The 17,465-nt window shown below is 38.1% G+C and overlaps 1 protein-coding gene across 1 annotated transcript in view; it reads right to left on the reverse strand.

The window, feature by feature from the left end:
- Window positions 1-17,465, reverse strand: part of DCHS2 (dachsous cadherin-related 2) — a 260,500-nt gene that overhangs the window by 60,023 nt on the left and 183,012 nt on the right. The window contains exons 11-13 of the mRNA XM_031010565.3: window positions 13,718-13,852; window positions 13,291-13,500; window positions 6,515-7,372 (exon numbers count right to left, since the gene is read on the reverse strand). Coding sequence (XP_030866425.3) covers window positions 6,515-7,372; window positions 13,291-13,500; window positions 13,718-13,852 — 1,203 coding nt within the window. The remainder of the gene's footprint in view (window positions 1-6,514; window positions 7,373-13,290; window positions 13,501-13,717; window positions 13,853-17,465) is intronic.

The raw sequence follows: 17,465 nt of genomic DNA on the forward strand, positions 1-17,465 counted from the left end.
ACCACTATAAATAAATAACAGTGTGAAGGTTCCTCAAAAACCTAAAAATAGAGCTATCATATGATCCAGCAATTGCACTGTTAGGTTATATACTTAAAAGGGAGAAAATCAGTACATTGAAGATATCTACACTTCTATGTTTATTGCAGCACTGTTCACAATAGCCAAGATTTGGAAGCAACTTAAGTGTCCATCAACAGTTGAACGGATAAAGAAAATGTGGTACATATACACAATAGAGTAGCATCCGGCCATAAAAAAAGAATGAGACCCAGTCATCTGCAACAACATGGATGGAACTGGAGGTCACTATGTTAAGTGAAATAAGCCAGGCACTGACAGAAAAACTTCACATGTTCTCACTTATTTGTGGGGGCTAAAAATTACAATAATTGAACTCATAGAAATAGAGAGAAGAAGGATGGTTACCAGAAGCTGGGAAGGGTAGTGGGAGGTTAGAGGGGAAGTGGGAATGGTTAATGGGTACAAAAATATAGTTAGATAGAATGAATAAGGTCTAGTATTTGATAGCACAACAGGGTTCCTACCGTCAACAGTAATTTATTGTAAATGTAAAATTAGCTAAGAGTATAACTGGATTGTTTGCAACACAAAGAAAGTATACAAGCTTGAGGAGATGGATACTCCATTTAGCCTGATGTGATTATTACACATTGCATGGCTGTATCAAAATATTTCACATACCCCATAAATATATATACCTACTACATACCTGCATAAATTAAAAATTAAATTTTTTTGAAATGTAAAAAAACAAATTTTCTATAATAAAAAATAATGAAAGTTTCTGGTAAATTTTCCAGTGCTATAAATCACAAATACCCAAACCTGTTTCTGCTTTCAGAAACAGAACAAAATAACCCTCTGATTCTTCAGGGTTCTTCAAGCTATTGCCACTTTCCTTTCTTTCCCTTCATAGGAAAAGCTTGTGAAAAATAAACTGATGTCTTTGTCTGATTTCAGGGACTGATTTCACTTTTTCACTCTGCACTTCACTATATTCTGGCTTTTAAAATAAATCTCTATGGAATTAGTCCACTCCCAAAATCCCAATTCCCTCCCAAGTTGTTCCATTTAGCTATGAAGAATTCCTATAAGAAGCCACAGCTGACTCCAGAATTCACATTAGAAAGCCTGGGCTGCTGGTATCTATTCTTGGCCCAAATCCTAAACTACTTCAACAGAGCAAACTTACCCCTCAGAACTTCCTCTCTAGACTCCCCAAGCACCTTATTTTGCTTTTAGTGCCATTCCTTTATTGTCTCATCCTCTATATTTAACACATGGACTTGTTATTTCAGACATGCCTTCCTTTCTCCCATGTTCATACCTCCTGATACCAAGATGGCATCCCCAGAACATCTCAGGTAATGCTGTTCCCAACTCAACCAAGCCCAGGGACTCAGTGAGCTGTAGCCCCACTCCCAGCAGGTGGCAGCCCACTACCTCACTTACTTCTGCTTTTGGGACAGGCCCCCAAATGAACCAGTAGCCATTTTTCCATCTCTATCTTACCTAGCCCCTGCTCTATATTAAATATGGTTGACCGCCCCGTTTCTTAAATGTGCCACTTTCTTGTTTATCTAACACCATCCTCCTGGGAATTGTCACTACCACCCTAGCCCTCCATCTCAATCTCCTTTTTAGATACATTATTTCATCAACTCCTATAAAATATTGATGTTACTTTAGATTTTCTTCTCAGCCCTCCCTCTTCCTTCACCCTTGGCTGCACATTGGAATCGCATGGGAGCTTCTACAAACAAACAATATGTGGTCTACCTTCAATGATTACCATTTAACTGGATGCGGGAAAGGGGTGGATATCCATGTATTCGATTTTTTTTTTTTCCTCTGAGACGCAGTTTCGCTCTTGTTGCCCAGGCTGGAGTGCAATGGCGTGATCTTGGCTCACCGCAACCTCTGCCTCCCAGGTTCAAGCGATTCTCCCGGATTACAGGCAAGCGTCAGCATGCCTGGCTAATTATTTGTATTTTTAGTAGAGATGGGGTTTCTCCATGTTGGTCAGGCTGGTCTCAAACTCCTGACCTCTGGTAATCCACCCACCCCGGCCTCCCAAAATGCTGGGATTACAGGCGTGAACCACTGCGCCAGGCCGGTAGTAGGAACTTTTTAAATCTCCCCTGGTATTTCGATGTGTAGTCCTGGTTGAGAACCTCAGGTATAAACAACCCCCAGGCCTCATTGAGGCTGTCTTGGAAACACGTGAGAAGCACATTCCTCCTTATCATCCCTCACTGCTGTGGCTTTCTTCAGGCCTGGGTCATTATCACATTAATCACCACAGTATCCTCCTAACTCATCTCTCTCCTCCAGGGTACACTCCACACAGCTTCCAAAGTGAGCTTTCTACAACATCAAGTTTGATTTTGATAATTGAAAGGCCATCAATGTCTGTCTCTTCCAAATTATCACTGGAAAGCACATGAGGCTCTGTGCATGCTGCTCTCCAGCTATTCCAGATGAGACGCTTGGTCACGGGGTCAACTCACCACACCCTCTGGAGGCCCCAAGCTTTGTGCATGACATTTCCACTGCCTGGCACAACTGTCTCCCCGACCCTTCCCTCTTACCCCATGAGTTTTTTTTCCTCATTTGTGCATATATATGCCTTTTGTTATCTTAGAAGTAATGGTTAAATGGTAAAATGATATCAACAAACATTTGGGGAATACCCACTAGGAGCAAACATCCTCTAGCTCTGCTATCCACAGGGTCTGGCTGCACTTTCATCTTCATATCTTAGACTTATAACTACTGGTAATCATGATGGTGAAATGCTTTAGAGATTACAAAGTGCTCATTTGATCATCAAAACCACCTTTTAAGAGACTAAATGAATAGATGTTCAAGGCCCCTTAAAATTGAATATTGTATATAATATATCAAATATATAGTCAACATATAATAGGAAGTATGTTGGGGAAGGAGAAAAACTGTGAGGGGTATCCTCAGGAATATTGATGAGTGTCCTTCAATAGTTAAAGCTGTATGAAGCAGAGTTATAGTTTTAAACAGTACAGCTGATATGCACACAAAATTAGTTGATTTCTTGATGCTTGATCTAATATTTTTTAGAGCCCCACTCAGTATTTTGTTTATCAAAGGCGGAATATCCTCTCTTTGTACTCCTGCTATAATAATCCTAATGCTATCCGCAGCAAATGGATGTGTTTTGTAGAATAGGCGGAAGGTCTTATCTACAGATAGGCAACAGAAGAGTATTAATACAGTTCCAAAATATTAACCCTTTACATTTATAAACAAAGCACAACAGTTCAGAACAGAGTTATGCAAAATCATCATAAAAAATCATAAGTGGCTTCCAGGGCCAAGCCTTGACAGAGGTGTTAAAACACCAATAGGGAATGTGTAAATCAAAAGGAAATTGGTGAGTAATGGAAGCCCAGACAGTCAATGAAGGCATCGTAAAATCTGACTTGGCAGGGCTGGGTAAGCTCTGCCTGAGGAAAGAGTAATGTAGGCTGATGACACTCAACACTTGAATGACATCCTACTCCTAATTGTTGAGGATTAGCAAGCAACTTTCTGTTTACAACTTGGCTTCTTGTGTCTTTTATTCCTAGAAAGAGAAAACTGGTCATTCCAATATGACTACTGTAATCCACATAACAATCACAGCTCACCAAATAAATAACAAAACTGTCATGGTGTATATATCAGTCTCTTTCATATTGGTGAATAAATTCCCACCCCTGGGGAAAGGAAATCCTTGGTGAGTTAATCAAATGATGTCTTGTGCCTGTATGGCTGAGGGCCAGATGTGGGACTTGGGTGAATTTGCAAAGATAAAAACTGCTTTGTGAAGTACGTACCTTCTTCTGAGAATAAGACGTTTCTCTATCTTCCTTCCCTACAGCTAACTTAGAGTCATAAGTCAAATGATTAAATTCCATACCATTTTAGATGCCTAGTTAGATAATGCTCATTCCAATGAATTTATAATAAAATATGAGACAGTCCCTAAATAACAAAATAGCAGTGACAGATAACATGTGCTTCCCTCTTTCATTATCATAGGAATTCATATGTGGAAACATTCATACATTCCAAAGCTGAGAATAACACTGTGTTTATGGAGAAATTCATCGCCTTGGAAAGTATCATTCTTATCTGGTTTGAAGACAAAAAAAGACATACTGTAGGCCCCTAACAACCACTAGTTCATTGTTGTAATATAATTGTTATGTAACAACTGGTTGCTCTGCTGAGAATTTATACCCAAGTAACTTTATAAAATTCATAGATTTGGGACAGGAAGATAACAAAAATAACAACCAAAGAAAGCAATGACTAGTATCCTCTTAAAACTTAATCTTTACAGTATCCCTGTGAGGAAGTCATCAAAGAGAATATGCCCAGTAGAGCCATCACAGAGGCCGACCCACTCAACTACATTAACTGGTGTCACGAGTTTCACACTCTAACACACATGTGCCCAGCCTTACCAAGAGTCGAGCCTGAATTCAACAGATCAACTGCCAAAGGGCTGGAAGAAGGGTTTTTCCTTCAAAACATCAAGATCTAATTTATGTATTGTACAATAGTAAATACATTTTACTAGTGAGAGTCCTCCCATGTGTCATCAGGTTTTAATTTTATTTCATTTTCAAAGTCTGAGTATTTACTTTTAATCAGGGTATCAATATCATTCATAATTTCAATTTCTCCCCTCCTGGCAAGTCAATGAAATGCATGAAGTTGTGAACAGTCCACATCATGGACTATGATTGCTGATTGCTGATTCATTCTTATCATGACAATCAAAGCACCGGAAATGAAACTGAAGAAATAAAAGCTGGTTTCTAGGAGATTCGTTTAAATTGTTTAGTTGAGTTAAACATCGTGGGCAACCAAGTGGTTTATCCTTAACTTTTAAAGAGATTCAGAACAGTTACGTTTTCTCCAATCTGGCTTGGAAATGTGGGGGGTGGAGGGGTAGTCAGGAGGGATGGCATTCACAGTAAAGAGTGGGGAGTCACTTGGTTAACTTTTCTTGTCACAGTGCTGTGGGGCCAGCCTGTGTCTTACCAGAAATTCTGAGTGCCTCTTCCTACGATTAAGTGAACATTTAATGACTGACTCTTAAAGAAATTTTACCAACCAAAAGACTGATTTCAAAATAGAAACTATACATTATTTTAAACAATTGAGATGTTAAGTTTAATAATGTTAATAGATGAATGCAATGTTAATCAAAAGCTGAACCTGTGGGCTTTCCAACAAAGAAATGTTAAACAAATAACAATACACTGGAGTTATTTGTTTTAACTTTTAATTTTTTGTTTTCTTAAGAGAATAAGAAAATGTTAAAAGCAGTTTGGAGTGATGAAAATGTATGATAATACCAAAAATAATTCACTCAGGATGACAAGCGGTGCCTACTCATAGATCAAATGTGTGAGTGGCCCACAGAAAACTTAAGCTTCCGATAGGCATCTATTTTTCATTTGAAAATAAAGGTTAAAATTGCAGGCGTATTTGGGGAGAAAATAATGCTGGCAGCTATAAAATGTTATTAAATAATTTATATCAAGGCTATTCTAACACTGGTAGGTGGATTTACAATCTTTTAAAACCACTAGAATTTGGGAATTTGAAAGCAAAAAATGAACAAATGAGGAAAAATAATCTTCTGGTGTCTAAAATATGATCTGGCAGTTTGTAATGAGTTCATGTTCCAAGCAAAGCATCAGCCAGCTTGAAATGTCAATCAATATTTTATGATGTTTTCATTATTTTTCACATGGGCCCAAGAAACCCTGCTGACCCAGGTGTAGATTAATTACATCTAGTCAGCTTCAACAGCCTCGTTAACTGTCATCCTTTCCTTTTGCCTCTTTCCTGTTACACCTGCAACTTTTAGTTCGCCTCTCAATTTAGACTTATGCCCTTCACACGTTATATTTGCTCTTCAAAGAGAGGTCCCAACCTATTGCTTCAGATGTCTTGACATGTACACCTACCTGGATATTTATGGATACCACATGCTTATATTATTTCCAGAAGTATCTATAGCCTTTTTTATGTGTAATATTTAATAAAGGAATTTTCAGAGTAAGTTCTATTAAAAAGATAAAAGCTAAATTTAATTAAGTAATTCCAAACATAAGGGAACTAAGAACAACTCTGACAAGAGGTCAGGAAAACACAGTAAGAATATCAGATTGAAGGCTCCCCATCCACTTATTCATTAGCTTTTCTAACTGAATCTTTAATGGCAGTGCCCTCCTTTAGAGGTCAGAAGGAATTTGGTTCTCACTGTCTTCTGCCCTGTCATTTCATCTCAGATCAGGTTCCACTTAACCATGTTTATTCCAATATCGAGAACAGGCATTGAACTAAAAAATGTATAACTGAATGCGCAATGGCACTCTTGTAGTATAATCCATACTCTTAAGCATTTTGTCAAAACAGGTACAATATATGAAAAACTTGAAGGGACACTCACCTGCCTCACAATTTTCAGTCACAAGCCCTTTATACAGGTGATGGCTGAAGGAAATCTTTACATCTTCTCCTTCCATGTGAATGACCAAGAGACCTGTGGTTGTCCTGGCTGGAATGCCCTGGTCTGTAACTTTTAACTGCAGCCAGATAGGGAAGTATTCTGAAGATGGATTTTGCTGAAATTGAATTTCTCCTGTGTATTTATCAATAGAAAACATTGACTGGGTCTCTGCAAAACTAAAAACCACAGTTCCATTGGGCCCCAAGTCCGGGTCATCAGCTCTCACAATGACAGTTGTCTGCTTTGTAGGCGACTGGGGGGAAAGAAACACATCAAAAGGGTTCTGTTCCAAAACTGGACCATTGTCATTAACATCAGTGATATATACTTTTATAATTACAGTGGTGCTTCGTGAACCCTGGATGCTACAGTCTCTGGCCACAGCACTAAACGTATGCTGAGATCTGGCTTCACGGTCGAGGGTGTTGCTGGTTTTCAATGTGCCTGACATAGGATCAATGGTGAATGCACCAGAAGCCTCATCAGTCAGAAAATACTCAGTTTGCCCATTCAGGCCTTCATCCTTGTCCACAGCTGAAAGCACAAGAACCACTGTTCCCACTTCAGCATCTTCTCTCACAGAGGACTGGTAATAAAGTGTGGGAAAAGAAGGACTGTGGTCATTGGCATCCAAAACTCTAACTTGCAGGTGTATTACAGAGCTCCTAGGTGGATCTCCCTGGTCAGAGCACAGAATGGCAAGGGTAAAATTGCTGACTTGCTCCCGGTCCAAAGCACGAGTGGTTGAGAGGTCTCCTGACATCTCATTTATAGCAAAGTACTCATCAGTATTTCCATCTATTAAAGAAAACAATTACAAATTCATTTGAATTGAAAAAGTAGCAGCTGTTTGCTAGCACTATCTATGGTATTCATTTATACATTCATTAAAAATATATTTATTCCCGATTATATCGTATCCTAGCACTTTTGTAAATATTGGGGATATAACAGTAAACATGATAAAGGCTCTGCCCTCATGAAACTTCTATTCTATTGAGGGGATAAACATAATAATATGATTCAATGCCTATCTTTAATCAGTCAATAATTAGAACACTTGCTTTCACTGATTTGCAGCCGTATGATTTTTTGTGTGCATCTACAACTTTTAATATATTTTTCCTCTTAAGAGGATGAAGATATATGTTTTATTTAACACAAAACAATAGTTGAGGATAAAAAAAGAGAATATAATGTCCTTTTTTAAGATATCACTCAGAAATGAACAGATTTGATTTGTAGTTATTTTCTCAAATATTACCCACTACAGATTTCATGCCTGTTATACTATTGCAGTAAGCCTTCTCTTCTACATGTCCACAGCATTTTGTGCAAGAATCATAACACTTTGGTTAGAGTTAGTTGGACACTTGACTATTTCTTCCAAAACATAAATAAGGATATTGTTCTATTCATCTATTCCTTAAAAAAAATCTGCCCTTTATTATATTCCATCGTATCAAGTAGAATAAAACTTAAAATTGAACACAGGGACAAAAAGCTTTCAAAGACATTTTTAAATAACCCTGAAAATTAGTGAGGAAAAATGTGGTTCATATGCTTGCCAGCCATATTCTTGGATGAAGAGCAGGCCCAATAGTGTGGGAACTTACTAGAGTCTGCATACCAGAGGCATATGAGGACCAAGTGGAATGGCATTCAGAGGAAACAACAGCAATAGGTAGTTTTAGGGAGGAGGAGAGGGCCCTGCATTTGTATTCATGAGGAACAGTTAATTTACACCAAAAGTAGAGATGATTGGACAAACCCACATTTCTGTAGTATTTGTGGCTGATAAAGTGATTCAGTCATCAGCAGACATTTGATGAGCATCTACTATGTGCCAAGTTTGTGCTCAAGATCACAGATATGAAGGGAGTAAGACATGACCTAGCTCCAAGAGTTCACAGTCTAAAAGGAAAGGCTGGTCAATACTCGGGTATTAGAGTATCATGTGAAAATCATATGTACAGAGTGTTAAATGAGTACATATAGATAGTGCTAGCCAAGGGGTGCTATTTCTCTGAGAAGTACAGAGAAAGGGCACATAGTCCTATGTTAGTAAGTTCAAGAAATGCTTATTGGAAAAAGTGACATCAAATCTCACTCCTAAAGTGGAGAAAGCCATACTACAAGTTTTGGGGAGAGTGTTCTATTGCAGAGGAAAGAGCCTGTGAGAAGTTCTAGGAATATAAGAATTAACAGGCTGCAAATGTTTGGGTGTGACTAGTACACAGGGTTCCTGGGTGTTTGTATGTGGCAAGTAGGAAAAGGGCTGGCAGTAGCGGTAGAGGAAAGACATGAATTTGGCAGGTAAGCAGGGGGTCAAATTGTGAAGGGCTCTCTGTATACTGCTGAAGATTCTATAGTTTCTCCTGAAATCCATGAGGGAGCCCCCTGAAGGATTTTGGACAGGAAAGTGTCATGAATCAAATTTCTATTTTAAGAATAGTATCGAGGCAGCAATGTCAAAGTTTGTTTAGAAAATAGGATGGTTCCTGAAATCCCAGAACTTTTGGAGACCAAGGCGGGAGGATTGCTTGAGTCCAGGAATTTGAGTCCAGCCTGGGCAACATAGTGAGACCTCATCTCTACAAAAAAAAAAAAAAAAAAGTTTTTAAGTTATTCAGGCATGCTGACATGTGCCTGTATTCCCCACTGCTCAGGAGGCTGGGGTGGGAGAATTGCTTGAGCCTGACAGGGGGTAGAGGCTGCAGTGAGCTGTGATTGTGCTGCTGCAGTGAGCTGTGAATGCACCACTGCACAGCCTTGGTGACAGAGCGAGAGCCTGTCTTTAAAAAAAAGAAAAATGAAAATGGGAAGGTTAGGAGTCATAGTAATCTACTTGTGCAACAAGGGTATCTGAAACAATATGTGCGTGCAGGAAGTGAACACATTGCAAAGATATTAAGGAGAAAAAATAAGAAGTTATGGAGAAAGGATTCATGATCTGGCTTAGGCGAATAAGTGAAGGGTGTTTAGACCAGTCAATCATCTTTAAAATGAGGGCTGAGCACAGCTAGGTTACTTGAAGTTTTCTAAGGAATTCACTTGGAAACAGGTAGTTTTGTGGTAATCTCCAGAAGTTCAATTTAAATATCCTTATTCCTAAAATTGCTCTACCTGAGAGCGCACCTGGGATCATGGAATTTATCTTTCCCACATTCACCTTTATAAGCGCTCTTCTTGCAAATTAAAAAAGAAAGTCTCCCTCTCACCCAAATAAATGGCTGCCAAATAAAGTGGTCATTCCCAATGTTGAAAGTTCAATGTCAAAACAGTGACTGACTTTAATGCCTGGGAAGATATCCTTATGCAGTGGGAGAGTGTCTCTGCTATCAACCAAATTACAGAGCCTATTCAAGTTTTGAAGTGGTAGATAAAGAAAAAATAAAGACTATTCATTAACTTTTTGGCATATAACTCAGAAGGCGTACAAGTACTAAATTAACTTCTGTAACAATACTTCCATTTTTAAAAAGGTTAGCAAGAATTTTCAGTTCTTACATCTGTAACAAAGAGAAACAGCAACAGACTTGGCACTGTGCTTTGCCTTTTGCCTTATTTTTATTTATTTATTTATTTATTTTTATTTTTTGAGACAGAGTTTCGCTCTTGCTGCCCAGGCTGGAGTGCAATGGCGCAATCTCAGCTCACCTCAACCTCTGCCTACCAGGCTCAAGCGATTCTCCTGCCTCAGCCTCCCAAGTAGCTGGGATTACAGGCATGTGCCACTGGCTAATTTTGTATTTTTAGTAGAGACGAGGTTTCTCCATGTTGATCAGGCTGGTCTCAAACTCCAGACCTCAGGTGATCTGCCCACCTTGGCATCCCAAAGTGGTGGGATTACAGGCATGAGCCACTGCGCCCAGCCGCTTTGCCTTATTTTAGCAAAAAGGAACATGCATTCCGAGAATCATGAACTCACTGGAAAAAAGGAACCCATTAATCTGATTCAGAGATGCGTTTACAACACAATTTTACTTTTTATGTTATTATTGGTCAAAATTGGAATACACTTTTGCTATTTTAATCTTACAATCATAATAATAACAATCTAATATAATTTTCAAAACTGAGACCTTATGGTCATTGGAAATTTTTAGAAAACTTAAATTTATCCACATATTTTAATTGTAGAAAAGTATAATAAAATGATCAATATTTTAAGCATAAAAGTCCATTACATTATGGTAAAATTCTGCAAGGATGTAGAAAGGTAATATTGATTGAAGAACTAAAAATGCAAAACATATAACTGAAAATGCTCATTCATACATATAATTGAAAAAACTTAAGTAACATTCTACATTTTTATTAACTTAAAAAAATCATATTTCAAACAGTAGAGTCTGTGAGCTATGAAAATGTACAATTCACTTGGCATTCCCAGCGCCCTGCGCTCCCTGTGACTGTGCTGTGCAGGCGTCTTGGTTTGTGCAGGGTGGTTCTCATCCTTGCCAGCATCCCCTTCCCCTTTCTCCCCTTACGCACCTCATTCCCTTCTTTGCCGAGTTGTGGGGGCTGTTTTAGGCCTGGCTTTTGTTTTTGGAAGGGCAGGTTTAGCAGACAACCCTGCCTATCTCCTGTGTGGCTCCTCTATCACCTTTGCTGTGTCACCTTTTTAGCCGATTTCCTGGGCATGGTGGCTTGGCAGGTAGCTTTGCCAATCCAAGGTACGCTCTCTGCTCCTGGAAAGATTTCTGAGTCCCACAGCCATCCGATGGCTACGGAGCTCCCAGTTTCCAACCTGGCTGAGAAGGTGGCCTCAGCTTGGGCAGAACAGGTGGAGACTTTGGGACCATGAAGAGACATGTAGAGCCAGGAAAGAGGAAGGTGACACAAGGGAGGATGCCTTTCATATATATACATACATATATATATGAAATATATATATATATACTTATATATATACACACATATATATGAAATATATATACGTATACACACACACATATCTATCTATCTAGATAGATAGATAGATAGATAGATAGATAGATAGATAGATAGATAGATAGATAGATATAGAGAGAGAGAGAGAGAGAGACAAAGTCTCACTCTTTTCCCCCAGGAAGGAGTGCAATGGCATGATCTCAGCTCACTGCAACCTCTGCCTCCTGAGTTCAAGTGATTCTCCTGCCTCAGCCTCCCAGGTAGCTGGGATTACAGGTGCCTGCCACCACACCCAGCTAATTTTTGTATTTTTAGTAGAGGCAGGGTTTCACCATGTTGGCCAGGCTGATCTCGAACTCCTGACCTCAGGTGATCCACCCATGTTGGCCTCCCAAAGTGCTGGGATGACAGCCATGACCCACCGTACCTGGCTGCCTTTCATATATTTTTAAGGTATTTTTTATTCTATCAAATACTTTTAAAAGGTGATATAACAGTCTTAATGTGTCAATATTTAGGATATGCTGGGAAACACACCTTTGTTACTCTTTAAGCTTATGGGAAAAAGTTTAGTTGACAACATAAAAATATGTCTGTGTTGGTACATAAGTTTTCAAGATTATTTTAAGGGTAAGTGAAGCAAAAAAAAAAAAAAAAAAAAAAGCTGAAGATCACTGGCAGAGACTAGCAGAAGGACCCAGACCATGATGGGGGAGGTAGAAAGGGGGTGAGGCTGATGTGTCATTTTGGACACACTGATAATGCAATGCTGTTGGATATAAAGACTGGGTCCTTGGGGCTGTTAGGAAATTGTGAAACAATTTGAAATAGGAGGAACAAGGTTAGTAGGTGTCCTGGTATTGAAGAAAGAAAGGTGGGGGACAGGTGTCCAGTGTGTCTTTGCCATCAGAATGCTCTTCCACCTTCACCGCATTTTGACCACTCTGTAAACTGTTGAAAACTGATAATAATGTAAATGATTCTTATCCACAGAAATGCAAGTAAATCTGGTGAAATGCACTGATTGTTGTCTTGCAAATACACCTTTTCTGCATTTCAGAATTCCTTATTCCCTTTGTGTGTGTATGTGCCTGTGTATGGCTCTTGGAATTCTCCTTGAACCCATTTTAACATCTTTTTGGTTTACTTATTCATTAGTGAATTAAATAAAAGTTATTTGCAGGTACCATTTTTATATTTGTATGAGAGTTATTACTTTACTTTTAAAAACAATATCCTTTAATGGGACCTAGATCTAGGGTGCAGATAGAGATGGGAGCCATTGGCATCCCAGTGGTAGCTAAAGACAGGGACTGGATGAAATGACCCAGTAAGAATCTGTCTATGAGACAAGAAAAATTAAAAAAAAATTAAAACTGATCACATGAAAGCAACAAAAATAGAAAAACACTATCTTTTCAATCCTTACATCCACTAATGTTAGCATAGAAAAAAATTCACAGCAGTTTGCAAAGGGAGATTTTTAAAGAATGTGGAGAGCAGTGGTTCAAGGTGGCTGTGAGAAGGAGGTAGAGAGAAAGCTCATGGCACCAGTCAGTTCTGACTGGGTGTGTATTTTGTAGAGAAAAGCAACAGGTATCAAACACAGAGTAATCAACAGAGAGTGTGTGTCAACTCAGTCAGCATCCTGGAATAAATTTTAATTTAAAAATACTTACCAGTTTGGGAGGCTGAGGCACAAGAATTGCTTGAACCTGGGAGGTGAAGTTGCAGTGAGCCATCGCACCACTACACTCCAGCCTGGGTGACAGAGTGAGACTCTGTCTTAAACAAACAAACAAACAAACAAATAAACTTACCAATTATGTGATATTCAACAGCTCTGTTATTGCCAGCATCCATATCAGAGGCTAAAACCGTATAGACAACCTCTGGTTCCTGGTTTTCCAGAACCTCAATGTCATAACTGGAAACAATAAACTCTGGTGCGTGATCGTTTTCATCTTCAACAGTGCAGAGGATTGTTGTGGTGCTGGACAATGAAGGGAATCCCCCATCTCGTACTAGTACTGACACAGAACACAAAGACGGCATGAATTGTGGCCTTTGATGCATACCTAAAATATGTTGTTCTAACTAGACAATGTCAGGCTAACCAGGTAGCACTGGCTCAGTAATATTTTATTTAAAAACACCCCAACAAAATATAACATTTCACCACTTAACAGGTTTTTTTTAATTTTATTTTTTATTTTTATTTTTTAGCATAGTCAAAGAATCCCTTACCTCGAAGGGTGAAGACTTCTTGAATTTCTCTGTCAAGTATGGTGGTTGTCACTACCTCCCCAGTGTCAGAATTTATCTCGAATGATTCAAATGAAGCACCTGGCATGATTTCAAACTGAAGCTTGGAATTGACTCCTTAAGAAAAATATAAAGAAAAACTTAGCAATTATTTCTTTGAAATACATTTATCCACTTTCCTATTTCTTTTCCTTTGAACATGTTAGGCCATAGATGAAAATGGCAAGATTCTCAAACAGCCTTTAAATTAAGGTAAAAGAAAACTTCTTTTGGCTGTTCTTGCTAAAACAAAAGCCTCATGGGCTGAAATGCTTGATTTTCAAAAGTCTTATGAGACTTCCCCACAGTGAATGCTTAGAATTTTTTCCTTCCCATAAAAAATTTCTTATGAGTGTGCAACTCTACAACATATTCCTAATTACTCCTTCTAACACCTCTGATTGTGATTTAATGACTTAATTGTAAGCTTGCAGGGCAAATGACAATTTCTGTAGATTGACCTGCTGTTTAAAAGCCCGTGCTAAGTTATAGAACTCTGTTTATTCTCAACCTCAAGAAGCGAGCACCTAGAATTGCTTATACACGTATTTCTGTTTGTTTTGTTTTCGACTTAGTGTTCAGTCTGCTATCTGGAGTGAGAAATGTGGTACCACATTATTATGCATTTTGGAAATAATTCCTCCCATATTTTTGTGGTTTCATTTCTCCCCTGAGAAAAGTATCACGTCATTTCCATCTCTGGTTATGAAGATCATTCATACTACTAATTTTAATGAGTCTGTCCCATGCCATTGCAATTTATTGCATTTTACACAAGTTCCTCTCAGTTATTTTCCTATGTTCCTTTCTTGACTGACAAGAATCTAGGTGTGCACACAGTACTGAGAATATATGATGTTATACTTTAATAAAAGATGAAATGTCATTCTTTTGGCCTTAACAAAAAATCTTCAATTACAAATTTCCATCTTGCCAGTCTTAAAAAGTAAATTTTCATTACATTATGATCTGGCAGATATTATATATGACTGAGAGCTGAAAGGAGTGAAATAGAATTCTAGTTTTATATAAGAATGAAAATACATATCTTATTACTGTATAACTTGGAGGAGAAATATATTTGAGATATAATCTGCAGGCATTGGAATGACCCTGAGAAAAAAGTCTAATAACATAGGACCAATGTATTTGATATGACATGGTCAGAGGTCACCAAAATGTTTCATTCTATTATTAGGCATTACGCATATTATTAATGATATTACTAAAGAGTCATAGTGATTATTTCAGTAACTTAAGGATCATATAATCTATTCTATAGCCAAGACAGAATTTCTTAAAGTTCCAGGTTGTTAAAATTTGTTATTCCTATCTCTGCCTGCATTATAAAATTGGGAACAAAATTATCTTATATTTACTTTCCTTTTCCTCAAAAAAAAGAGAGAAATGTCAGGTGCCAAGCATAGTACTATGTGCCAAAGACAGAGTGCTGAGTCAGATATGACCTCTGTCTTCAAAAAGATTACATGGATCTTTTAAATGAATGAGCTCATTTATATGATTTTGTTACACATTATATATACACCATTTCATATTATTTTATATGATTTTCTTACACATTATATATACCGTTGCATATTATGTATTGTATTACATATTATAGAATGCTATATATTATACATTTTTAATTCTCACCACTTGCCAAACCTAGAAAATGTCTTCAATTGTTTACACATAAATTCAGATCTTTCTGCTGTCCCTTCCCATTATCCTCTAATGTGCTTCACCACTCTACTCAATATTTCTCTGACTTTTTAGAAACTTCCAGATTTTATTTTTTTCTATTATTCTATACAGGTTTTTTAATCCCTAAGATAACCATACATTAACCTTCAACCCTCCTAGTATATTATTAAGGATAAATAAGATCTTTACCTGTAACTGTAGTCTGCATACACACATTTTTCATACCCCAAACTTCATACCCTTTACAACTTAGGAAGTAAATTAAATGTATTTTACTATGGCTTATTTGGAATTTAACTAGTGCCTTGCACCTTACACCCTTACACCCTTATAATCCTACAGAACAAACATAGCATCATCAAACTTGAGAATTAAGAAAATAAAAATTAAAAAGAGGTTATTTGGTCTCATTCTATCACCTCACTGAGCAAATTGGAAATTTGGATCTGAAGATATTTAGTGATATCCTTATGACACATGCCCACTAAAGGATATGTGTGTGTGTGTGCCTGTGTATATATGCCCATACCTATGTGTGTATGCACACCAGTGTGCATACACACACACACAGACGTGCACACACGCACACACACACACATATCTACCTTCTCTTAGACTTCAAGACCTGCAGTCCCATGACTTCTTAATCCTGCCGCTCTATGATACCTCTCCTCAATTCATTTCTCTCCTTCTCCAGTCTGGCCCCATGAGCTATTCCTCTAGCAACCTTGCATAGTTTCTCAGGTCCTGGGGCTTTCTGCCAAAGATTTCCAGCAAAGCTTCAGCCTGGGATCATTCCAACCATCTCTTTACTCCATTTGAATATCCAACAGATGGCTGGGGCTACAGAAAATTTCACAACAGCATGGATTGAGACAACTGCAGTGCTGTTGTATCTGGCAATCTTTCCAGGTGTCCATAATCACCCCTCTTCCATTCAGGTCTCCTACCCGACCACTACCTGGCTTACTCTCACAGATCACTTCTCTTTCCATTTCCCAGAGAGAAAGGAGGCATTGGGAAAGAACTCCCTCACCCTCTGCACCTGTACTCAACTGTACCCCTTACTCCATGTCTCAATGGCAAAAGTCATTCTTCAAACACACTCTCAGAATTTTCCTGTCAGGTCTAGTCTTTCTCCTAAAATTTTTTTCCTTAAGTTATATCCTTCTCTAGCTATAAGAATTAGGCTTTTATCTCCTCCTCTTTGTGGCCAAATTTCTTTTGAAAATCATATTCAGTCTGCAGTTAGTTTCAAACCATGCCATTCCCAGTTACTCTTTCTACAGTGACCAATGACCTTCTGATTATAAAGTCTACTGGCCATTTCTAGTTCTTACCTAACTTGTCTTCTCTGTGGCATCATATATGGCTGACCAATTTAAAAAAAAAAACAAAGAAACAAAAGAAGGGAGGGGAGGAAGGCATGAGGAAGAGAGAAGTAAAAAATAAAAGAAAAATAATATTTTTGTTTGTTTCTCTATGACATATTTTTCTCCTGGTTCCAGGAGTGGGGTGCATTGACAATCAATGTGCTGGCCATCACGCCATTGTCATCTCACTCTACACATTCGTGTCTTCAGTTTGCATCCATATCTATTTGGTTGGTTCATTCATTTATTCATTCATGTGTTCATTTATGAACGCACAGATACTGAATGTCAGGTACTGGAAAGGCACCACTGAATAGTTACCGTGGACCTCAGAGTTTCTCTCTAGAGTGGAAGATGATTAAATCAACGAGTAATGGAAAGTGTGATGGAATATATGAAATCACTGAGGGAGTGGATCATAGAAGACTTATCTCAGGTATATAGTTTGTCATTAATTATCTCATTGTATTAACATATACAAAGAGTGATCTTAGGTGCCAAGATACCATACCATGTGCTAAAAATATAACTGCTAGTAAACAGACAAATTCTCTACCCTCATGGTGCTTACAATATAGCACTGGATACAGATAAGCAAGCTGGCAGTGACA

This window comes from Gorilla gorilla, chromosome 3 (assembly GCF_029281585.2).
Source record: "Gorilla gorilla gorilla isolate KB3781 chromosome 3, NHGRI_mGorGor1-v2.1_pri, whole genome shotgun sequence".
NCBI classification, from domain to species: Eukaryota; Metazoa; Chordata; class Mammalia; order Primates; family Hominidae; genus Gorilla; species Gorilla gorilla.